This window comes from Papio anubis, chromosome 19 (genome assembly GCF_008728515.1).
Source record: "Papio anubis isolate 15944 chromosome 19, Panubis1.0, whole genome shotgun sequence".
In the NCBI taxonomy this organism is placed as follows: Eukaryota; Metazoa; Chordata; class Mammalia; order Primates; family Cercopithecidae; genus Papio; species Papio anubis.
Genome location: NC_044994.1, coordinates 38,803,873 through 38,828,332, shown reverse-complemented (window position 1 = coordinate 38,828,332; position 24,460 = coordinate 38,803,873). Strand labels below are relative to the sequence as shown.

Below are 24,460 nucleotides of genomic sequence, written 5' to 3'. Positions count from 1 at the left end.
TTTCGAGGATGAGACAAGGTCCCAGTGTCTCGGTGACAACAGGGTCTTTGACGAACGGCCGCCGAGTTACGGCTGGGGAGGGGGAAGAGGCCCGTGGCGGGGTCGGGCAGCCTGAATTTCTTCTGCAGGAGTTGGGCGCCGGGGCGCGGGCAGGCAGCCCCGCAGGCCATCAGCATGCAGGAGCGGCGAGCGCCGTCCTTGAAGGGCTGCCCGGCTGACCTTGCTCCGCTTTCTCCGGAGAAATCGCTAGAAGAGCGCGAGGACGCGGCCACGGCGGTGACTCAGTGCCCTGCGCGCCGCACGCAAATGCTCCCTTCTATCAAGTCCAGCTCCGCAGCGGCTGTTTCCTCTTCCTGCCCTCTTTTTTTTTTTTTTTTGAGACGGAGTCTCGCTCTGTCGCCCAGGCTGGAGTGCAGTGGCGCGATCCCGGCTCACGGCAACCTCCGCCTCCCGGTTCAAGCGATTCTTCTGCCTCAGCCTCCGCAGTAGCTGGGACTACAGGCGCGTGCCACCACGCCAGGCTAATTTTGTTTTTTGTATTTTTAGTAGAGACGGGGTTTCGCCATTTGGCCAGGCTGGTCTCGAACTCCTGACCTTGTGATCCGCCCGCCTCGGCCTTCCAAAGTGCTGGGATTACAGGAGTGAGCCACCGCGCCCAGCCCCTGGCCTCTTTTTAATTCCAAGATTCAAACCCGGCGTTTTCCGCTCCGCCCCTCCCCCTCCCCACGGCCCGCCTATCATTAGCCAGACTGCACGGGTGTTTTGTACCCTCCCTCCCCCGTCCCTATCGGCAGAACCGAAGGCCAACCTTCGCGATCCCTCGCTGCGGGCCCGGGGATCAGATGTGGCCCGCCCCCGGCAGGGCACCGCGCGCTGGGCAACCGCGATCCGGAGCCGGACTGGAGGGGGCGGTGCGCGGTGCGCTAGGGGGCACAGGGTACGGAGCCCGGGCCCCGCTCCCCATTGGCCGCCACCTCGGCGGGAGGGGCCTCCTCCGGCTCGTGGCACCTGGCGTCGCCCCTCCGCGGGGAAATCGGCGGCTGCCGGGCATGGGCGCCTGGAGGTAAAGGTACCCGGGGGTGGGGAAGGCCCCGGGCCGCGGCAGAGCTCCCTGCCACTGGCCCTGTCTTGCTTGCCGCCCCAGCGCCTGCGAAGCTTGGATGCCCCCAGGTCCGGCCGCGCCAGCCAGAAACTTTGCCCCGCGAAGTCCCCCGCCTGCCTGACCTCACCGTGAGGCGCCACGTCGGCCGCGCGCCCTCCGGGGCCCCGGAACCCCGCGAGTCATTGCCTGGCCGCCCCGTACCCCGCGCCCGCGGCGCCCGGTCGCCAGGATGCGCTACGCGGACCCCTCGGCCAACCGGGATTTGTTGGGGAACCGAACTTTGCTCTTCATCTTCATCTGCGCCTTCGCCTTGGTGACCTTGCTGCAACAGATCCTGTATGGCAGGAACTACATTAAGAGGTAAGAAAGTCCATGAGAGGGCGGGATGCACGGAGCCAGGCGGCGAGCCCCCGGGTGCCAGTGGCAGCGGCAGCTTCCGTCATAGCGCCCCGGGGTGAGTGACCGTGGGGTCCGCTCCTAGCCCCGAGCATGGCCGCTTAAGCTTGGGTCACCGCGTTTCCAAGAGCATCCTTGCTCCCAGCTCCCTGCCCAGCGCTAGCTGGAGGGCCCAGACAACTTTTTTCCACTATGAAAAATGAAGGACAGGATAGAATTCCAGGCAACCAGGCTGACAATAAATCCATTTAATACCGGAGAGACCGCATGGATCAGAGCGGTGTCCTCCAAACCCACAGTTCTATGGCCATTTGTTTGGACTCCGGGGTCGGAGGGCTCCAAATTGTATAGATTATTTATTTATTTATTTATTTATTTATTTATTACCTCGCGAGTCCTGAACTTTCGTAAGGACCCTTGGGAAAAAAAAGCATTTTCCCCTCCAGGAGCTTCGGGTTAGGTGGGGGTGGTAGTGGGCTGTGGCGATGCGACAGGGATAGTGATAATGAAGTCTTATAATCCCATAGCCACTGGATCTGTGAAACTCAACAACGTGATTCCTTCTGAAACAGATGGCTTTTTTTTTTCTCATCCTCAGCGCAAAAGGTCAGAGCTGCAGTAGAAGTTAACCCCTCGTTGGGCTCTCCCCCTACTCCACCCCAATCCACAGTTAAACTCCAAGAGAAAGAGCAGCAGGAGGTGTTACTCAGAAATTCAATTCGGGCACAGCCTCAGTCTCTCTGTTTGCAGAAGATACACTGAAATGCCAGCCACTTCCTTCTGCTGGCTCTTCTGGCTTAAGGGAAACACTTGGGGTTTCTCTGCCTGGTTTGGGGGATTAGGGGAGGTTCCTGCTCTAGGATACACCCATATCAGAGCCTCTCTTGGAAAGAGCCCTCTCTCCCAGCTGCTGGGGTGTTTTTTTCTTTGCTGCTAGTGCCTCCCTACTCACACCGCCCATCCCCCAGGTTGATAGGAAAATAAATGTCTCTCTAGCTAAGTAAGCATCCCACCTTCTTCTCTAAACTTCCCCATAACAAAACAGCCCTCTTCTCATCCTTTGGGTTCTACATCAGGTATGGGTGCTCCCAATCTGGGATGCCCACGAGGATGGGAGGGTGAGGATCGCTGCTGGGTGTGGCTCTACAGTGGAAAAGCTGAGCACTTAGGCTGTTTCCCCTCCTTGTAACCCCCAGAGCTGGGGAGTAATGAGGCGCCTTGTTCTGAACATTTGTTTACAGTTAGTCGCTGACTCCAAACCTTCCCAGGGAGCGTTCCCTGGTTGGTGGCAGCTCCTGAGTGCTGTCTGGCACTGGTGGCTTTAAAGGCCATCTTCAGAGCCTCCTGGCTTCTTGGATCTGATTGGGCCTGCCTCTTCTTTCGGTTACTGCTGCCCCTGAGATGATCCTATGCAAGGACAACTGGGTCCCCCACGGCTTGCTGCAGCCCTGCAGGCCGATTGCCTGCTGCCATCTTGGCCCTTGCTCTTCAGCAGGGCAGCTCTGGATTCCTGCCCTCTGCCGGCACCTCCCCAAAGTTGCTGGGGCTGCTGGGATTCCTTCTGCCCTGTCAACGGGGGGAAAGTATAACCGCCTATGGCAATGCCAACCAAACTACTACCTGCTTGCTCTGGCAAGTCCTCCCTGGTCTTAGGTGGGTGGGCTAGCTGCCAGGAGTTCAGCAGGCACACAAGGTGCTTCCCTTCCTCCCTCACAGAGACCCTGACCCCCTAAATTGCATAGATGCTATCTCGCAGGCCTCATTCTAGAGACTCAACCCAATCAACCAAGCAAAACCTGTATAGGCCTGATCCTGGAAGCGTGCCTCTAGATAAGGGTCTGTAAAGAAGGAGATGATGTGGTCTTGGTGCTCAGAGGACTCGAAGTCTATTTGGGGCAACAAAATAGCCACAAATGAAATAGAAAGTGAATGTTAAACTGTCGGAGAAGAGAGGCACTGATAGGCTGGAGAAGTTAGGCAAGACTGTGCCCAGAGGAAGTTGAACTTGAGTGGGCCTTGAAGGAAGGGTAAGATTTGAGGGTGAGGGCAGGGGACATGCACATCCAAAAAGTGGGCAGGAACAAAGATGCAGAGATGCAAGTGTGTCACAATTTCCTCCCGTCTCTCCCACACCTGGCCCTACCTACACTGCAGCACTTGACTTAATCATTGATTAGTCCTGATCTTGAATTGGGTGTGGCTGCCACACCAGTGTCACCCTTAGCACCTGCTCACCTATCTTGTTTCCTCCATATATAATGATTGTAATGAACTGGCCTGATGTGATTATCAGCAGCCTGTCTCCTGTCTACAAACACTTAACCAGTGTTCTTCAAGCAGAGGATCTCGGAGGGCCTGAATCAGAACCAACTGGAGGACCACTGAAATGCAGACTCCTGAGCCCCTGAATCTGACTGTCTGGGGGAGGGATCTACTAACCTGCCTTTGTAGCAAGCTCCCCAGGCAATCTGCAAGCTACAACAAGCTCCTCCTGCTGCTCTAGACCAGTGGTTCTCAATTCCCTATTCTCCACAGCAATGTTTGGAGACTTCTGTGGTGTTCACACTGGGGAGAGGAGAGTGCTGCTGCATGCACTGGGATGAGACCAAAGATGTTGTAGAGATCCTATAATGCATAGTTTGCCCCCCACAACAAAGAATTTTCCAGCCCCAAACCTCAGTAGTAGCTGAGGTTGAGAAACTCTGCTCCAGACCGAAAGCTCCATGAGGTGGGGATTTGCTCTTTTTTTTTTGTTTTTGTTTTTGAGACGGAGTTTCTCTGTGTCACCCAGGCTGGATTGCAGTGATTTCCGCTTACTGCAAGCTCCGCCTCCCTGGTTCACGCCATTCTCCTGCCTCAGTCTTGCCAGTAGCTGGGACTACAGGCACCCGCCACCACGCCCGGCTAATTTATTTGTATTTTTTTAGTAGAGACAGGGTTTCATCTTGTTAGCCACGATGGTCTGGATTTCCTGACCTCGTGATCCACCTGCCTCGGCCTCCCAAAATGCTGGGATTACAGGCGTGGGCGACTGCGCCCAGCCAATTTGCTCTGTTTTGTTCCCAGCTGCACTGTGAACACCAAATGTGTCCAGCACGTAAGAAGTTCTCAATAAATATTGGATAATGAATAAATAATTGAAGGTAGGACTATGTGTGTGTACACAGGGATTGTAACTGGAAGAGACACAATGAAGAAATGGATACAACTGATGTGAGGGAAGGAAGGGACGAAGCGGGCAGAAGTAACAGTGGGTTACTAGCCTCAGCAAAGTGTTGTGAAGATTGAGAAGAACAATTTGCATTTGGTTCATTGGGCCATTGGGAGCAGTGTTTGGCCCTCGAGTAGGGTAATGGCAGGATAAAAGTCCCTAGGAAGGACATTAGCTGGGCCTTCTACAGGAAGAGTTAAAGAGGTGGAAAGGCTGGGAGGTGGAGGTACTGTCATAGCCCAGTGAAAGGGAGAAGAACTTGTTGCAGGGAGCAGGTCCACTTCAGAGGCAGGGGATTCCTGAAGGCTGACATTGTTTGCTTCTGTGCTGAGCTGGTGCAATGCCACCTCACAAAGAGTTCAGGGATACAGCAATGGCAGGCTCTTCCAGGGAGAATTCAGTGACAGCCCACAGCAAATGGCAGCGGGGCTGTGAGTCGATGTGTGCTTACTTCTTTGGACCCTGGGTGCTCCCTGTGCTCTGCAACGGGAGCTTTTGGGAGGACCCTACTGAGAGCAGTCAGAACTCTGGGGGTCCATTTGCAGCACCTACCTTGGTCAGGAAGGGAGAAGGCGGGGCAGTGCAGGGGGCTTAGTGGGCTCAGTGTCTCTAATGGAGAAAACATGCACTATGTGAATGAGGAGAAAAAGACAAGAAACAAAGTTGTGAACATTCCCCTTGATGCTCTTGGGTTCTCCATGTCTGTTTTTGATTGATTGAACAAATACTTCATGCAGATTTACTCTTTAAGTGCTGAGGATACAATGGTGTGCAAGTCAGGCACAGTCCTGGGTCTCCAAGGAGCCCATGGCATTGGGAAGACAGAAAGGCACGCAACTGATACATGAGCCATGCCTAGAGGAATGGACGAGGGACTCTAAAAACAAGGAAGAGGGAGCCAGAGCAAATCACTGTGTTTCAAGGTACATGGAGGCATTTGAAGGGGTCTTCAAGAAAGGGGAGTGATCCACAGGCACAGGCAGAGGTGAAAGGAAGGGGAATGAAATCGAGTTTGAGCAAGGATTGACAAGTGCTGGCAAGAGTTGAGTGAATCTGCATGACTCAGGGGTTAGAGCTATATTGCTGGGGGCAGAGTGAGGCAGGCAAGGGCCCAATTCCTGAGAAGAAAGTAGGGACCCTCTGAGGAGGGCGTGTCTCGGGGAGGGAGCGGGGAGGGTGACAGCTGTGGGTCTGGATCCTCGTGCATGCGTGGAGCTACCCAGAACTGCGCAGGGAAGAGCCAGACTCGTAATGTAGATTTGGAGTCACCAACCACTGACATCAGTGTTTTTCAAACTTTTATGATTGGAAAGCACAGTATGGTATATGTTATAGCCGGAGACCTTGAACACAGCTATGTACACATTCAACTGAAACATTTTGCGAAACAATACTTGGCCTTATTACGAGAAATGCACTCTAATGTTTTCTATTTTACTTCATTTAAAAAATCCATTCGCCATGTGCGGTGGCTCACGCCTGTAATCCCAGCACTTTGAGAGGACTAGGCGGGCGGATCACGAGGTCAGGAGTTTGAGGCCAGCCTGACCAACATGGTGAAACCCTGTCTCTACTAAAAATATAAAAATTAGCTGGGTGTGGTGGCATGCACCTGTAATCCCAGCTACTCAGGAGGTGAGGCACAAGAATCACTTGAAACTGGGAGGTGGAGGTTGCATTGAGCCGAGATGGCACCATTGCACTCCAGCCTGGGCGACAGAGCGAGACTCCGTCTCAAAAACATAAATAAAATAAAATAAAATACATCCATTCTATTTCGTTAAAAAATACAATGGAATATTGGCCTTAAAAAGAAAGGAAGTTCTGAAATGTGCTACAACATGAATTAACCTTGAAGACCTTGTGTTAAGTGAAATAAACCAGGCACAAAAAGACAAATAGTCTATGATTCCAATTATATGAGAGACCTAGAGTAGTCAAATTCATAAAGACAGAAAGTAGAATGGTGGTTCCTGGGGTCTGGGTGTGGAATGGGGAGTCATCTTTTAATGGGTATGGAGTTTCAGTTTGGAAAGATTAGAAAGTATTGGAGATGGATGGTGGTGATGGTAGCACAGCAAGATGAATGTACTTAATTACATTCAACTGTAGACTTAAAAATGGTTAAAATGGTAAATTTTGTTATTGTGTATTTTACAATCCATTGGGTTGAAACCCTTAATTAGAAAAACACTGGTGTGAGCACTGGGATTGAATGAGTCACCAAAGACAGAGCAGAGTGGAAAATGACAATGGGTCTGGGTGCAAAGGAGAGCTTTGAAGGATGTCTCCACCTATAAGGGGTCGAGAGAGGACAGCTGGCTCTGGAAACCAAGGCTGGAGAGAGGTGGAAGGGAATGAGGAGAGGGAGGTGTTAAGGAAACCAAGGGACGAGGGTGTCAGAGTGAGAGTGGCCAGCTGCGGCATGCCGGGAAGAGGGCTCGGGTGGGATAGGATTGAGGTGTCCACTGGGTTGGCAGTAGAGGCAAAGACAGTTTGGGAGAGAAGAGTGGGGACAGGATCCTGTTTCAGTGGGCAGGGAGTGAGTGGGGAAAGAGAATGTTGAGACAGGGAGTGCACATTACCCTTTCTAGGTGTCAATGCTGAGAACAGAAAGCGTTAAAAGAAAGATTTTCCACAATGAGGGGCATGGAAATTGTCCTTTCTTCTTTTAAGTACCCCACTGGCCCCAATCCCCTTTGTTAGTGCTGAAATCTTCATATAAGCTCACAGCCCTAGAGTATTATGACTTTGGGTGTTTTTAACAAAGGGACAGTAAAGGGCAATGTTTATTTAAAAGTAGAAAGAAAGGACGTGGTAGATTTTAATAATCTGGTCTCAGTCCATCTTTTAAACTTAATCTCAGGAAAACCAGATAACCATGGGCCTTGAATGTCTTCCCGTGTCTTTCAGTGGAGTTTTATAATTCTCCATAAAGAGTTTGAATGTTTTCTGTTAGATTTATGTCTTACTTTGTTTGGGCTTCTATACCAAATTACCATAGATTGGGTAGCTTAAGCAACAAATGTTTGTTTCTCACTGTTCAAGAGGCTAAAAGTTCAAGATCAAGGTGCTAGCATGGTTGGGTTCTGGTGAGGGCCCTCCCGCAGGTTGCAGACTTCTTGTTTCCTCATGTGGGGATGAAAGAGAGGGAGCTAAGTCTCTGGCCTTGTCTTAGGTGCGCACCAATCCCATTCGTGACTGCTCCACTCTCTGACCTAATCATCACCCCAAAACTCCACCTCCAAATATCATTGCCTTGGGATTCGATTTCAACATAGGAATTTTGGGGGGACACAAACAATTATTTAGTCCATAACAATTCATGTCTAGCTACATAGTTTTTAACTATTTAAAAACTATATAAAATGTTTACTATTGTACAGATTATCTTTAAAAATGTTATATTTTCTAACCGTTTATAGCTGGTATATAGAAATAAATTTGATTTTTTGTGTATTAATTTTATAATCAGCAACTTTGATTATGCACATACTGATAATAGTTTGTCTGTAGATTATCTGGGGATTTCTATGTAGACACTTTTCTTTCTTTCATTACTACCATTATACCTTAATGTATAGTTCTTGTTTTACTGTAGTGGCTAGGACCTTCAACATAATATTCAATAAAAGTGTCATAGTGAACATCCTCGTCTTAGTCCTCACCGTTTTCTTCTTTCTTTTTTTGACAGCTTTATTGAAATAAAATTTACTCACTTAAAGTGTACAGTTAAATGGCTTTTAATATATTCATACAGTTGCACATCTACCACCACAGTCAATTTTAGGACGTTTTCATTACCCTACAAAAGAAATCCTGTACCCCTTACCCATCACTTCCCAGACCCCCATCCCTCCTGGTCCTAGGAATGAACAAACACACTAACCTGTTTTCTGTCTCTAGATTTTCCTATTTTGAGCATTTAATATAAATGGAATCATATGCTACGTTGTCCTATGTGATTGACATCTTGCACTAAGCAGAATGTTTTCAAGGTTCATCCATGTCATATCATGTATCAGTACTTCATTTATTCTTATCGCAGAATAATATTTCATTGTATGGATAGACTAAATTCTGTTTCTCTGTTCTTCAACTCATAGACATTTGAATTGTTTTCACCATTATGTTAAGTTTTTGTGTGGACATAGATTTTCATTTCTCTTGGGTTTATACCTGTGAGTAAAATATACAGTAACTCTGTGTTTGCCATTTGATGAACTGCCAGGGTTCTCTCAGGTGGCTGTATCATTTTACATTTTCTCCAGCATTGTATGAGGGTTCCAATTTCTCTACATCCTTGGCAACACTTTTATTATCTTTTTTTGGATTATAGCCATCTCAGTCGTTTTGAGGTGATGTCTCACTGTGGTTTTGATTTTGCATTTCTCTGATGACTAATGATGTGGAGCATCTTTTTATGTGCTTATTAGCTATTTGTATATCTTCTTTGGAGAAATATCTATTTAGATTCTTTGCCTTTTTTTTTTTTTTTTTTTTTTTTTTAGAGCGAGTTTTGCCCAGGCTGGAGTGCAATGGCGCGATCTCAGCTCACTGCAACCTCTGCCTCCCGATTTCAAGTGATTCTCCCACGTCAGCCTCCTGAGTAGCTGGGATTACAGGCATGCACCACCATGCCTGGCTAATTTTTGTATTTTTAGTAGAGACAGAGTTTCACCATGTTGGCCAGGCTGGTCTCGAACTCCTAATCTCAGGTGGTCTGCCCTTCCCAGCCTCCCAAAGTGCTGGGATTACAGGAATGAGCCACCACGCCCAGTCAGCCACCGTGCCCAGCCCTGTTGCCTATTTTTATTTTTATTTAGTTATTTATAAATTATACTTTTAAGTTCTAGGGTACATGTGCACAACGTGCAGGTTTGTTACATAGGTATACATGTGCCATGTTGGTTTGCTGCACCCATCAACTCATCATTTACTTTAGGTATTTCTCCTAATGCTATCCCTCCCCCAGCCCCACCAACCCCCGACAGGTCCCGGTGTGTGATGGTCCCTGCCCTGTATCTGGGTGTTCTCACTGATCAATTCCCACCTATGAGTGAGAACATGTGGTGTTTGGTTTTCTGTCCTTGTGATAGTTTGCTTAGAATGATGGTTTCCAGCTTCATCCATGTCCCTGCAAAGGACATGAATTCATCCTTTTTTATGGCTGCATAGTATTCTATGGTGTATATGTGCCACAATTTCTTAATCCAGTCTATCATTGATGGACATTTGGGTTGGTTCCAAGTCTTTGCTACTGTGAATAGTGCCACAATAAACATACGTGTGCATGTGTCTTTATAGTAGCATGATTTATAATCCTTTGGGTATATACCCAGTAATGGGATCGCTGGGTCAAATGGTATTTCTAGTTCTAGATCCTTGAGGAATCACCAAACTGTCTTCCACAATGGTTGAACTAATTTACACTCCCACCAACAGTGTAAAAGTGTTCCTATTTCTCCACATCCTCTCCAGTGTCTGTTGTTTCCTGACTTTTTAATGATCGCTGTTCTAACTGGTGTGAGATGGTATCTCATTGTGGTTTTGATCCGGATTTCTTTTTTTTGTTTGAGATGGAGTCTCACTGTGTCGCCCAGGCTGGAGAGCAGTGGCATACTCTCAGCTCACTACAAGCTCCGCCTCCCAGGTTCACACCATTCTCCTGCCTCAGCCTCCCAAGTAGCTGGGACTACAGGCGCCTGCTGCCACACCTGGCTAATTTTTTGTATTTTTAGTAGAGATGGGGTTTTGCATGTGCTTGGGATGGTCTTGATCTCCTGGCCTCATGATCCAGCCTGCCTTGGACTCTAAAGTGCTGGGACTACACAGGTGTGAGCCACGGCGCCTGGCCGTGATCCTGGTTCTCTGATGACCAGTGATGATGAGCATTTTTTTTCATGTGTGCTATTTGGCTACTTAAATGTCTTCTTTTGAGAAGTGTCTGTTCATATCCTTTGCCCACTTTTTGATGGGATTGTTTGTTTTTTTCTTGTAAATTTGTTTAAGTTCTTTGTAGATTCTGGATATTAGCCCTTTGTCAGATGGTAGATTGCAAAAATTTTCACCCATTCTGTAGGTTGCTTGTGCACTCTGATGGTAGTTTATTTTGCCGTGCAGAAGCTCTTTAGTTTAATTGGATACCATTTGTCTATTTTGGCTTTTGTTGCCATTGCTTTTGGTGTTTTAGTCATGCAGTCCTTGCCCATGCCTATGTCCTGAATAGTATTGCCTAGGTTTTCTTCTAGGGGTTGTATGGCTTTAGGCCTAACATTTAAGTCTTTAATCCATCTTGAATTAATTTTTGTATAAGGTGTAAGGAAGGGATCCAGTTTCAGTTTCCTACATATGCCTAGCCAGTTTTCCCAGCACGATTTATTAAATAGGGAATCCTTTCCCGATTTCTTGTTTTTGTCAGGTTTGTCAAAGATTAGATGGTTGTAGATGTGTGGTATTATTTCTGAGGCCTCTGTTCTGTTCCGTTGGTTTATATATATGTTTTGGTGCCATGCTGTTTTGGTTACTGTAGCCTTGTAGTATAGTTTGAAGTCAGGTGGCATAGTGCCTCCAGCTTTGTTCTTTTGTCTTAGGATTGTCTTGGCAATGTAGGCTCTTTTTTGGTTCTATATGAACTTTAAAGTCGTTTTTTCCAATTCTGTGAAGAAAGTCTTTGGTAGCTTGATGGGGATGGCATTGAATCTATAAATTACTTCGGACAGTATGGCCATTTTCATGATATTGATTCTTCCTATCCATGAGCATGGAATGTTCTTCCATTTGTTTGTGTCCTCTTTTATTTTGTTGAACAGTGGTTTGTAGTTCTCCTTGAAGAGGTCCTTCACATCCCTTGTAAGTTGGATTCCTAGGTATTTTATTCTCTTTGAAGCAATCGTGAATGGGAGTTCACTCGTGATTTGGCTCTCTGTTTGTCTGTTATTGGTGTATAAGAATGCCTGTGATTTTTGCCCATTGATTTTGTATCCTGAGACTGCTGAAGTTGCTTATCAGCTTAAGGAGATTTTGGGCTGAGACGATGGTGTTTTCTAAATATACAATCATGTCATCTGCAAACCAGGAAAATTTGACTTCCTCTTTTCCTAATTGAATACGCTTTATTTCTTTCTCTTGCCTGAATGCCCTGGCCAGAATTTCCAACACTGTGTTGAACAGGAGTGGTGAGAGAGGGCATCCTTATCTTGTGCTGATTTTCAAAGGGAATGCTTTGCCGAGACCAGCTCGGTCAGGGAGACCTTAACCTAGCAGCACTAGAGGAATTAAAGACACACACACAGAAATATAGAGGTGTGAAGTGGGGAATCAGGGGTCTCACAACCTTCAGAGCTGAGAGCCCGGAACAGAGATTTACCCACATATTGATTAACAGCAAACCAGTCATTAGCATTGTTTCTACTGATACTAAATTAACTAAAAGTATCCTTTATGGGAAACCAAGGGATGGGCCGAATTAACTGTAGCAGGAACATGCCCTTAAGACACAGATCGCTCATCCTAATTGTTTATGGCTTAAGAATACCTTTAAGTGGTTTTCCACCCTGGGCAAGCCAGGTGTTCCTTGCCCTCACTCCTGTGAATCCACAACCTTCCAGCTTGGGCGTTAGGGCCATTATGGACATATCACAGTGCTGCAGAGATTTTATTTATGGCCAGTTTTGGGGCCAGTTTATGGCCAGATTTTGGAAGGCTTGCTCCCAACATGTCTCCCTTCTTTGATTTGCAAAGAGATAAAAGCAAAGGCAGCTTTGTCACAGTGAACTACTTCTCGCAGGAGTCGGGATCCGCATCTGCAGAGTATATAAAGACAAACAACATAGATTAAAAGCACAATCGTCATTGAAATCACAGAGCTTCTAAGTGTTTTTATCCATTTAAATGGGTTACTAGCTGCTAATTTGTCTGCAGCTCCTTTAAGCACTTCAGTTTCTGGCATTAAGGTCAGGTGTGCCTGGGATGCTTTAAATATTTGTTCTTTTAATTTTGCTGTACTCTAAAACAAGTTTATATAGTGTCCTTCTAGATGCTTTTTTATTTTTTCCTAAATTTTATCTTTTTAAGAGCATTTAATAGTTTCCACAAATCTTTATGTTTAGCTCCTAGAGTGGGCCATATCATTTGAGGTTGAGGTGCCACTATACTGCCATGATTCCAGATAATAGGAACTTTTGCCATACTTCTTATCATTTTTACTATCTGACCATTTTTTCCAGATCATCTGAACATAGTGTGGCCATGGCACGCAAATTGAGAGGTGCAATTCAAGCTAAACATCCTCCTAGGGGACCAATTAATAATGATACCATAGAAATCGTGCAGCACCTCTGCCTGTTCTGCAATGCAATCTTCTTAAACAAGTACGTTGATTTTTTCTAACTGGGTCCAATCCTGTTTTATAGCACTAAAGGAAGGGTATTGTTCCCCACCTGAAGTGATTTTTTTCCCAAGCTGTAATGCATAATCCTCTAAGCTGTTCTATGGCATCATCCTGCGTGACCAGTTGTGCATCTAAACCATCCCAGCTGCCAACCCCCAAAAGTTGGTCTGCAGTTATATTAATTTGAGGTAGGGCCTTGGCATTGCCAGCAGCCTGAATGGAAGCTTCGTCTACCCACCAAGTTTTAAATTGTAAGAACTGAGCAGGAGTTAGACAAGCTAGAGTAAGAGTGTCCCAGTCAGTAGGTATCATTTGACTGGAAACAGTAACATTCTTTAACCATCTCATTACAAAAGGAGAACCTGGTCCATACTCATTTGTAGCTTGTTTTAATTCTTTGAGTAATTTAAAAGGAAAAGGCTCAAATGTAGCTGTAATATTTCCCTCTTGATCTGGGGGGTGTATTCTAACAGGGAACTGCCAAGCCTCTAAATCACCTTCTCATCTAGCTTGCTGAATTCCTGCCTGAATAGAACTAAGAGCAGTTGCTCGAGGCGCTGCTTGAACAGTCACTGTGGCAACTACTTTTTGCCCAGTGTCCTCTGGAAAAGAAAGATCTGGGGGTCATTTTCTTCAAAATAATAATAAGGGGGTGCAGCAGGGTAGGGATGAACCTCTCCTTCCTTTGCCGCTTTAGCTTCAGCTGGCAAATAAACATGCTCTGTAACCTCTTCTGTTAACTTCGCTATACTCTTGTTCCTCTTCATCAGTTTGAAAAAGTTCCAAGGTGAAACGAACCAGACCCCAAACTTGCACCATTGTTACCCTGATGCTTCTGAGCTACCCTTCTTACTCACCACGGGATTGCTTTAAGGGTACTCAAGTGTCCTCCAGCTAGTTTTCTGTTCCAACAGTTGCTCCAGCGACCCTTTGACCTGGATTCGAGCCCCACATTGGGTGCCACTTGCTGAGACCAGCTCGATTGGGGTGACCCTAACCCAGTGGCACTAGAGGAATTAAAGACACACACACAGAAATATAGAGGTGTGAAGTGGGGAATCAGGGGTCTCACAACCTTCAGAGCTGAGAGCCCGGAACAGAGATTTACCCACATATTGATTAACAGCAAACCAGTCATTAGCATTGTTTCTACTGATATTAAGTTAACTAAAAGTATCCTTTGTGGGAAACGAAGGGAATGGCCGAATTAATTGCAGCAAGAACATGCCCTTAAGACACAGATCGCTCATGCTAATTGTTTGTGGCTTAAGAATGCTTTTAAGCAGTTTTCCACCCTGGGCAGGCCAGGTGTTCCTTGCCCTCATTCCTGTAAACCCACAGCCTTCCAGCTTGGGCTTTAGGGCCAATATGGGCATATCACAGTGCAGAGATTTTATTTACGGCCAGTTTTGGGGCCAGTTTATGGCCAGATTTTGGGAGGCTTGCCCCCAACAATGCTTCCAGTTTTTGCCCATTCAGTATGATATTGGCTGTGGGTTTGTCATAAATAGCTCTTATTATTGTGAGATACGTTCCATCAATACCTGGTTTATTGAGAATTTTTAGCATGAAAAGCTGTTGAATTTTGTCAAAGGCCTTTTCTGCATCTATTGAGATAATCATGTGGGATTTGTCTTTGGTTCTGTTTATGTGATGGATTATGTTTATTGATTTGCATATGTTGAACCAGCCTTGCATCCCAGGGATGATGCCCACTTGATCACAGTGGATAAGCTTTTTGATGTGCTGCTGGATTTGGTTTGCCAGTATTTTATTGAGGATTTTTGCATCAATGTTCATCAGGGATATTGGTCTAAAATTCTCTTTTTTTGTTGTGTCTCTGCCAGGCTTGTCTCTATCAGGATGATGCTGGCCTCATAAAATGAGTTAGGGAGGATTCTCTCTTTTTCTATTGATTGGAGTAGTTTCAGAAGGAATGGTACCAGCTCCCCCTTCTACCTCTGGAAGAATTTGGCTGTGAATCTGTCTGGTCCTGGACTTTTTTTGGTTGTTAGGCTATTAATTATTTCCTCAATTTCAGAGCCTGTTATTGGTCTATTCAGAGATTCAGCTTCTTCCTGGTTTAGTCTTGGGAGGGTGTATGTGTCCAGGAATTTTTTCATTTCTTCTAGATTTTCTAGTTTATTTGCGTAGAGGTATTTATAGTATTGTCTGATGGCAGTTTGTATTTCTGTGGGATTGGTGATGATATCCCCTTTATCATTTTTTGTTGCATCTATTTGATTCTTCTCTCTTTTTTTCTTTATTAGTCTTGCTAGCTGTCTATCAATTTTGTTGATCTTTTCAAAAAATCAGCTCCTGGATTCCTTGATTTTTTGAAGGGTTTTTTATGTCTCTGTCTCCTTCAGTTCTGCTCTGATCTTAGTTATTTCTTGCCTTCTGCTAGCTTTTGAATGTGTTTGCTCTTACTTCTCTAGTTCTTTTAATTGTGATGTTAGGGTGTCGATTTTATATCTTTCCTGCTGTCTCTTGTAGGTATTTAGTGCTATAAATTTCCTTCTACACTTTGCTTTAAATGTGTCCCAGAGATTCTGTTACATTGTGTCTTTGTTCTCATTGGTTTCAAAGAACATCTTTATTTCTGCCTTCATTTCATTATTTACCCAGTCGTAATTCAGGTGCAGATTGTTCAGTTTCCATGTAGTTGTGCAGTTTTGGGTGAGTTTCTTAATCCTGAGTTCTAATTTGATTGCACTGTGGTCTGAGAGACGGTTGTGATTTTTGTTCTTTTACATTTGCTGAGGAGCACTTTACTTTCAACTATGTGGTCAATTTTAGAATAAGTGCAATGTGGTGCTGAGAAAAATGTATATTCTGTTGATTTGGGGTGGAGAGTTCTGTGGATGTCTATTAGGTCTGCTTGGTGCAGAGCTGAGTTCAATTCCTGGATATCCTTGTTAACCTTCTCTCTTGTTGATTTGTCTAATATTGACAGTGGGGTGTTAAAGTCTCCCATTATTATTGTGTGGGAGTCTAAGTCTCTTTGTAGGTCTCTAAGGACTTGCTTTATGAATCTGGGTGCTCCTGTATTGGGTGCATATATATTTAGGATAGTTAGCTCTTCTTGTTGAATTGATCCCTTTACCATTATGTAATGGCCTTCTTTGTCTCTTTTGATCTTTGATGGTTTAAAGTCTGTTTTATCAGAAACTAGGATTGCAACCCCTGCCTTTTTTTTTTCTTTCTATTTGCTTGGTAGATCTTCCTTCATCCCTTTATTTTGAGCCTATGTGTGTTTCTGCATGTGAGATGGGTCTCCTGAATACAGCACACTGATGGGTCTTGACTCTATCCAATTTGCCAGTCTATGTCTTTTAATTGGCACATGTAGTCCATTTGCATTTAAGGTTAATATTGTTATGTGTGAATGTGATCCTGTCATTATGATGTTAGGTGGTTATTTTGCCTGTTAATTGATGCAGTTTCTTCCTAGCATCAGTGGTCTTTACAATTTGGCATGTTTTTGCAGTGACTGGTACCAGTCGTTCCTTTCCATGTTCAGTGCTCCCTTCAGGAGCTCTTGTAAGGCAGGCCTGGTGGTGACAAAATCTCTCAGCATTTGCTTGTCTGCAAAGGATTTTATTTCTCCTTCACTTATGAAGCTTAGTTTGGCTGGATATGAAATTCTGGATTGAAAATTCTTTTCTTTAAGAATGTTGAATATTGGCCCCAACTCTCTTCTGGCTTGCTTGTAGGGTTTCTACTGAGAGGTCCACTGTTAGTCTGATGGGCTTCCCTTTGTGGGTAACCTGACCTTTCTCTCTGGCTGCCCTTCACCTTTTTCCCTTCATTTCAACCTTGGTGATTCTGACAATTATGTGTCTTGGGGTTGCTCTTCTCGAGGAGTATCTCTTTGGTGTTCTCCGTATTTCCTGAATTTGAATGTTGGCCTGCCTTGCTAGGTTGGGGAAGTTCTCCTGGATAATATACTGCAGAGTATTTTCCAGCTTGGTTCCATTCTCCCCCTCACTTTCAGGTACACCAGTCAGACGTAGATTTGGTCTTTTCACATAGTCCCATATTTCTTGGAGGCTTTGTTCATTTCTTTTTACTCTTTTTTCTCTAAACTTGTCTTCTCGCTTTATTTCATTAATTTGATCTTCAATCACTGATACCTTTTCTTCCACTTGATCGAATTGACTATTGAAGTTTGTGCATGTGTCACGAAGTTCTCGTACCATGGTTTTCAGCTCCATCAGGTCATTTAAGATCTCTCTACACTGTTTATTCTAGTTAGCCATTTGTCTAACCTTTTTTCAAGGTTTTAGCTTCCTCGCGATGGGTTAGAACATGCTCCTTTAGCTTGGAGAAGTTTGTTATTACCAACCTTCTGAAGCCTACTTCTGTCAACTCATTGAAGTCATTCTCCATCCAGCTTTGTTCTGTTGCTGGCAAAGAGCTATGATCCTTTGGAGGAGAAGAGGCGCTCTGGTTTTTAGAATTTTCAGCTTTTCTGCTCTGGCTTCTCTCCATCTTTGTGGTTTTATCTACCTTTGGTCTTTGATGTTGGTGACCTTCAGATGGGTGAAGATGTCCCTTTTGTTGATGTTGATGCTATTCCTATCTGTTTGTTAGTTTTCCTTCTCACGGGTCCCTCAGCTGCAGGTCTACTGGAGTTTGCTGGAGGTCCACTCCAGACACTGTTTGCCTGGGTATCACCAGCAGAGGCTGCAGAACAGCAAATATTGCTGCCTGATCCTTTCTCTGGAAGCTTCGTCCCAGAGGGGCACCTGCCTGTATGAGGGGTCTGTCGGCCCATACTGGTAGGTGTCTCCCAGTCAGGCTACATGGGAGTCAGGGACCTGCTTGAGGAGGCTGTCTGTCCGTTCTCAGAGATCAAAGACCATGCTGGGAGAACCACTGCTCTCTTCAGAGTTGTCAAACAGAGACGTTTAAGTCTGCAGAAGTTTCTGCTGCCTTTTTTCATCTATGCCCTGCCCACAGAGGTCCCTTTGCCTATTTTTAAAGTGGATTATTTTGCTTTTTCTTATTGAATTGTAAGAGTTCTTTATTTATTTCAAGTATAAGTCACTTATCAGGTACGTGATTTGCAAAACATATCTTTTTACTTTTTTAGTGGTCCTTTGAAGCACAAAAGTTTTACATTTTGATGAAGTCCAATTTTTCTTTTTGTTGTTATTGTTGATTACTTGTGCTTTAGGTGTCATATCTAAGGAGCCATTGCCTAATCCAACATCACAAAGATTTACACTTAAACTTTTTTCTAAGTGTTATATAGTTTTAGCTCTGCCATTGAGATCTTTGACCCATTTTTAGTTAATTTTTGCATATGCTATGATTAATCCTAATTGTAAAGGGAATGTTAAAAAAGTGTCATCATTGAATATGTTTGCTTATTTTTTTAAGATATCTTCTAATAGGTAAAGTTCCATACATTTGTAGAATGTGTTAAAAGTTTTGTTTTTTTTTATTTTGAAAATTTTATTTATTTATTTATTTATTTATTTATTTATTTATTTATTTTTGACATGGAGTCTTGCTCTGGCACCCAGGCTGGAGTGCAGTGGCTCGATCTCAGCTCACTGCAACCCCCGCCTCCTGGATTCAAGCAATTCTTGTGCCTCAGCCTCCCAAGAAGCTGGGATTACAGGCATGTACCACCATGCCCAGCTACTTTTTGTGTTTTTAGTAGAAATGGCATTTCATGATGTTGCTCAGGCTGGTCTGGAACTCCTGATCTCAGATGATTCATCCTCCTTAGCCTCCCATAGTGCTGGGATTACAGGTGTGAGCCACTGCATCCAGCCAAAAATTGTATTTAGATATTAATTTTATAAGTACTTTTTCTGCATCTATTGAACGGTGTGTAGTTTTTCCCCTTTAATCTTTTGATGTGGTAAGTTACATTAATAGATGTTCAAGTTATAATTTTAGGGGTAAACCCAGCTTGTTTATGGTCTATTATTTGTTTTATATGATGTGAGATTTTGTTTGCTGTTATTTTTATTTAGGACGATCTGTTCCTTTTCTTGAATGCTATTGGCATGTAATTTTCTCTTATCATGCTGTCTGCCTGGTTTTAAAATCAGTTGCAAATGAGTTAAGAATGTTAATACTTAATTCTGTGTAATGACTTTTGCACGTTTTTGAGATTCATCTGTTCTTTAAATGTTTGGTAGACCTCACCTGTATAACCATCTGCACCTCATGTTTTCCATATGGGAAGACTTTACTAATCCATTAAGTCTTACTAATTAAGACTTACTAATCAAGTTACTCATCCATTTCTTTAGTGACTGTAAGAGTATTTAAGTTTTCTATTTCTTCAATTTTGGTAAATTATATTTTTCTAGAAATTAAAAAAAATCAAGTTTATTGGCAAAATTTATAATATGCTGTATTTCATCTCTGTCATATCCATCATTTTGCCCCTTTTTATTCTTAACAGCATTTGCTTGTTTCTTTTTCTATTTTTTACATTGTCTCTGTAAAATGATCAGATTTTGGTGTTGCTGATTTTCTCTTGGATATTTGCTATCTTATTAATTTTTATGCTTTGATTTTATTCTGTCATTTTTCTAACTTCCTAAGTTGGGTGCTTATATCTTCAATTATCCATCTCTCTATTTTCTAATGTAAACTTTTGAAGTTATAAAATTTCCTCTAAATATTTCTTTTATTAAATTCCTTCAATTTGGGGATGATGATGATAACAAGAACTCAGAATGGCATTGCATTTACTATGTTCTAGATACTAGCCCAAGTGCTTTATATGTTAACATACTGAATCCATATAACACAAGTAATAGATACTGTTACCATGCTTATTTTATAGTTGAGGAAGCAGCCACAGTGAGGTTAAGTAATTTGTTCATGGTCATACAGCTAGTAAATACCAGAGGTATTTTCATTATCTTGAATTGCAATTATTTTCTAATTTCTATCATAATTTACTCACTCATGAAGTTAGAAGTGCTTTAAATGTCCAGAGACTTCAAGTTTTTCCTTATCTTTTTGATTTTTTTAACTCAAAGGTATTGTGGTGAGAGAACGTGATATTTATCATGTTGATTCCTTTTTAAAAAAATTTGCATGTCTTTCATTCTGTCTATTGTAACTAGCACATACTTACAGTTTTTAATACCTAGTCTGACAAATTCTGTCTTCTGCCTAGAAAGTTTAGTATATTTACATTTATTGTGATTACTAATGACTAAGGATTTATTTCTGCCATCATATTTTTTGTGTTTCGCATACCTTGCCTTTTCTCCCTTCTTTTCTTTTGCATAATTTGTGTTTTCTTGGCTTTAGGAGGAGGTTCCTAGTGTGACCTGTGCCTTGGGAGGGCCCTTTGGCCATTACAAGGGAAGCATGAATCACTGAGATTGACTGAGGAATGCGTCTACTACTTCTTTTCTTGCCAGACTATTCATCCATTTAATAAGGCATTTAAAATACATTTTAATTGTTATTTTAGTGTTTTGTAGTGGGAGGATGTTGCAGATTGGCTTCCCTGGAAAGCAGACTCTGAGGCAGAGATTAGAGTGTAGGATGTTTATTGAGAAGAGCTCTTGGGATCAATATCTGAGAAAGAGAGAAGGAAATATGACTGGTCACAGGGAGAAATTGAGCGGCAGTAGAGTTCCAGAGAAAGCCTCAGTGGACCCCATAGGCAGCCCTGGAGCTGGGCTATCTCTTAAGACTTGCCCAGAGTTGGGGTGAGGGTGCCTGACCTTTATACCTGGAAGAGATATATGACCTGGAAGAGGACATAACCTTGAGTAAGTTGGCTCTGCTCACCTGCGGCAATTCTCAAAGAGGAATGAGAGCTGAGGGCTATTGGCTCATGGCACCCCCAACAGGTGGGGAGAAGTCCTTCATTCCTGATGGTGATGTGGGGGGGTATGTCACAGCACCTGCCCCAGAGGGCTTCTCAGTCGGCCATTTTGTTAGAAATAGAAGTCTTCGAATGTCTCTGTTCCCCAAACAAAAATCTCACCCCTAATGGTCAGTCTGTGCTGAAGCCCACTCTGGAAGTTGAATGCTTCTCCCCTGTCAGCCAAGGATCTATTTTTTTGGGATGGAGTCTCGCTCTGTTACTCATGCTGGAGTATGGTGGTGCGATCTCAGCTCACTGCAACCTCCGCCTCCCAGTTTCAATCAATTCTTCTGTCTTAGCTTCCTGAGTAGCTGGGATTACAGGCTTGTGCCACCACGCCCAGCTAATTTTTGTATTTTTAGTAGAGACAGGGTTTCGCTATGTTGGCTAGGCTGGTCTTGAACTCCTGACCTCAGGTGATCCACCTGCCTCAGCCTCCCAAAGTGCTGGGATTACAGGCATGAGCCACCGCGCCTGACCAGCAAAGGGTCTTTTACGCGTGTCACATCTGTCCTAACTCTGGGCCTTCACCCACGCTGCCTCCCCACCTGCTGTCCCCTCCCAGCTGTCTTTCAGTCCAAATCCTGCTTCTCTTTCTGGTCTCAGCCCACGGTGTTCTTTCTCTCCTTTGAATTCACAGCACCATGGTGTCTCTACTTAGCACATCCTGCTCAGCACTGTCCCATTGCTTTCCTATGTGATTGTGCAATGGAACTGAGGCCAGGAGTTTTGTCCTGCCTCAAGTACAGAGGACCCTCCTATGCTTTGTCTTACCTCCAGCCTTCCTCTCTCCTGCACCTTCAGAGCACAAAGCTGGGCTGCCTGCATGTGGCTGGTGCAGGCCTGAGACTTGAGGATGCGAAACTGGGTCAAGGAGAAGTACAACCTGACTTTGTGCTGCCTACATGTGTATATTCGAAGGCCCTCATCACTGAGCCAACTCTCCCCCGACCCAGGGGACAAAGCCTTCTGTTCGACTGCCCCGAGAAGCAGGCACAGCCCCAGGAGATTGGTACCATAGGGACTGGAGGATCTATCCGGAGTGTGGTTCTCGAGGGGGAGGGTGCCCTAGAAAGAAGGGATGCTGCTCTGACTGCAGCCTGGATGTGCAGTGGGTCAGCAGAGTGACTTTCCAGTTTTACTGGTCAGAGCAAGTTTCTCTTGAGCACTTGCTGCAAAACTGAGATGAGGTGAGGCCAGCAAGTGATCCAGGGAACAAAATTTAAGGTGGCCCCTACTCTCAGGTGTCAGCATTGTACTTACATGAGCCTGAGAATGAGGACCTCTTTAAATGTTCTGTACTGGGTGCCCTGCTGGCTTTCGTCTAATCCTGGCTCTGACCTGCCATGTGCCCAGCCCTGCACCAGGTGCTGGATGTGAGTTTCCTGCACCTTCCTCAGCTATCCCTCAGGAGCACAGTGATACTATCTCACTCCCGGATTCTGTCTCTTCTTCCTTGCCTCCCCCTACCTTTTTTTTTTTTTTTTTTTTGACATTTCTATTTTCCAGTGATTTACCTCTTGGAGGATTTAATTTCTGCTTTTTGATGTATCCAGGTCATTCACTTCTTATCTAATAATTCTCTTAATTTAGCTCTTAACCATACCTATTATCCTAGGGATACCCCTCCTCCCCACAGGTGAAGGATTCATCAGGTAATAATATTAACTATTGGCCAGGAGTGTTGTCTCACACCTGTAATCCCAGCACTTTGAGAGGTTGAGGTGGGCAGATTACCTGAGGTCAGGAGTTTGAGACCAGCCTGGCCAGTGTGGCGAAATCCCATCTCTACTAAAAATACAAAAATTAGTCGGGCGTGGTGGTGCATGCCTGTAATTCCAGTTCCTCAGGAGGCTGAGGCAGGAGAATCGCTTGAACCTGGGAGGTGGAGGTTATAGTGGGCCAAGATAATGCCACTGCACTCCAGCCTGGGCAACAGAGTGAGACTCTGTCTCAAAAAAAAAAAAATTAATTATTAACATTCACTAAAGGATCATGAGGCAGGTTCTAACCTAAGAAGCTAATCCTAAATGAGGATTATTTCATTTAATCCTCTCCATAGTCCTATTAAATAGATAGTTTTCCTTGTTTCATATTCATGCAGAGAGGGGAGGTAACGTGTAAAGTCACACAGGTGGTAAGACCCTTGTAAGAGATGCTTTGTTCACCTCTGAATTCTCAGGTCGTAGCACAGTGCCTGACACTAATTGTTCAATGGATGGATTCATACAAAGGGAATCCTGAAACTTTATCCTAACAATCAAGAAACATGCATTAAACACCCCCTCAGCTTTGCACTGGGGAGAGGGGATGCTACTAAAGAATTATTTGGTATGATTCATGTCCTTAAGAAACTTACAGAACACTTAAAGAGACAAACATGAAAAATTATGTAAGACAGTGTATAAATAAACTCACAGTTTTGTGGCATAGACTATAAATCTTGTAGGTTTCAGAGGAGACAGCAACGAGGGTGGTGGGAGTAGCCTGGTGGGACCTGACAGAGGCTTTGAAGAACTGATGGGTCTCAGAGACTGGATGTGGGGGGATCTGGGGACAGGCTGAAGTGTTGAGGTAGGAGGAGCGGGTGATGGAAGCTATCAAAGATTTGAAAGTTTCTTTTTAGACACCAGTGCTCTGTGAAGCTGACTGACGGCCTGTCTGGTCTCTGTTTAGCCTCATGCAGTGTGAGTGGGTGGACAAGATGGCTTCCTGTCTTCCAGCTCTGGTGACATGGGGCACAAGGGACTGGTCCTTCAGAAGAACGGCTCAGGCTGGGCTTTGCTGGCTCCTTCTAGGGGGCCCACAGGTCCTGCAGAGCCCCTGGACTGGCTGGGTGGAGGGAATGGAAATAAGGCAGGCAAGCCAGGATATGTGTGTGGGATGCTGCACTGTGGGTTCTGGGGGTTTAATGCCACACTGAGGGGCAGAGGGGCAGGTCCTGGGAGAATAAAATTCATCCACACTCACTCCAGCCTGAGATCCCATCTGATTTTGTGCTGCATTTGCCCAGTCTCTGGGCAAAGGAAGGCCAAACCTCCCTCCCCTCACTCCTCCAGCTTGCCAACTCCCCATTCTTCCTCAGCAGATGAAAGGATCAATACTTCCTAAGACCACCATTGCCACACCCACAACTCCCAAAAGGAGGCAAGAATTCCCAAGTGCTTTCTCTTTCTTCCATGGTAGGCTGGGCTGTTGTCCTCCTTCTAATCCTAGTTCATTTTTGGGGGTTTCTCTCCAGCAGTGCCTGCAGAGCCAACGTCCCCACACCTATGTGCCCCTACCCCCACCCACTGCCCTTCTGCTGGTGAGGTGCTATTCTGCAGGCCCAGTTTCAGGCCCCTCTTAGTTCAGGTTGGTTAATTGGTTCATTCATCATTCATGTGGAAAGCATCCATTGAGTGCCCTTTGTGTACTAGCCCTGCACTGTCCACTAGCCACTAGCCCCATGTGACTACTGAGCACTGGAAGTGTGTGTGGTCTGACTTGAGACATGCT

General features: G+C 44.8%; 1 protein-coding gene across 2 annotated transcripts in view; it reads left to right on the top strand.

The window, feature by feature from the left end:
- The first annotated feature begins 490 nt into the window (after nt 1-490).
- ST8SIA5 (ST8 alpha-N-acetyl-neuraminide alpha-2,8-sialyltransferase 5) overlaps nt 491-24,460 on the top strand; it is a 90,208-nt gene continuing 66,238 nt past the window's right edge. For both annotated transcript variants that reach the window (XM_003914347.4, XM_003914348.4), the window contains exon 1: nt 491-1,462. In XM_003914347.4, the coding sequence (XP_003914396.1) occupies nt 1,332-1,462 (131 nt within the window). In that variant the 5' untranslated portion in view covers nt 491-1,331. The remainder of the gene's footprint in view (nt 1,463-24,460) is intronic.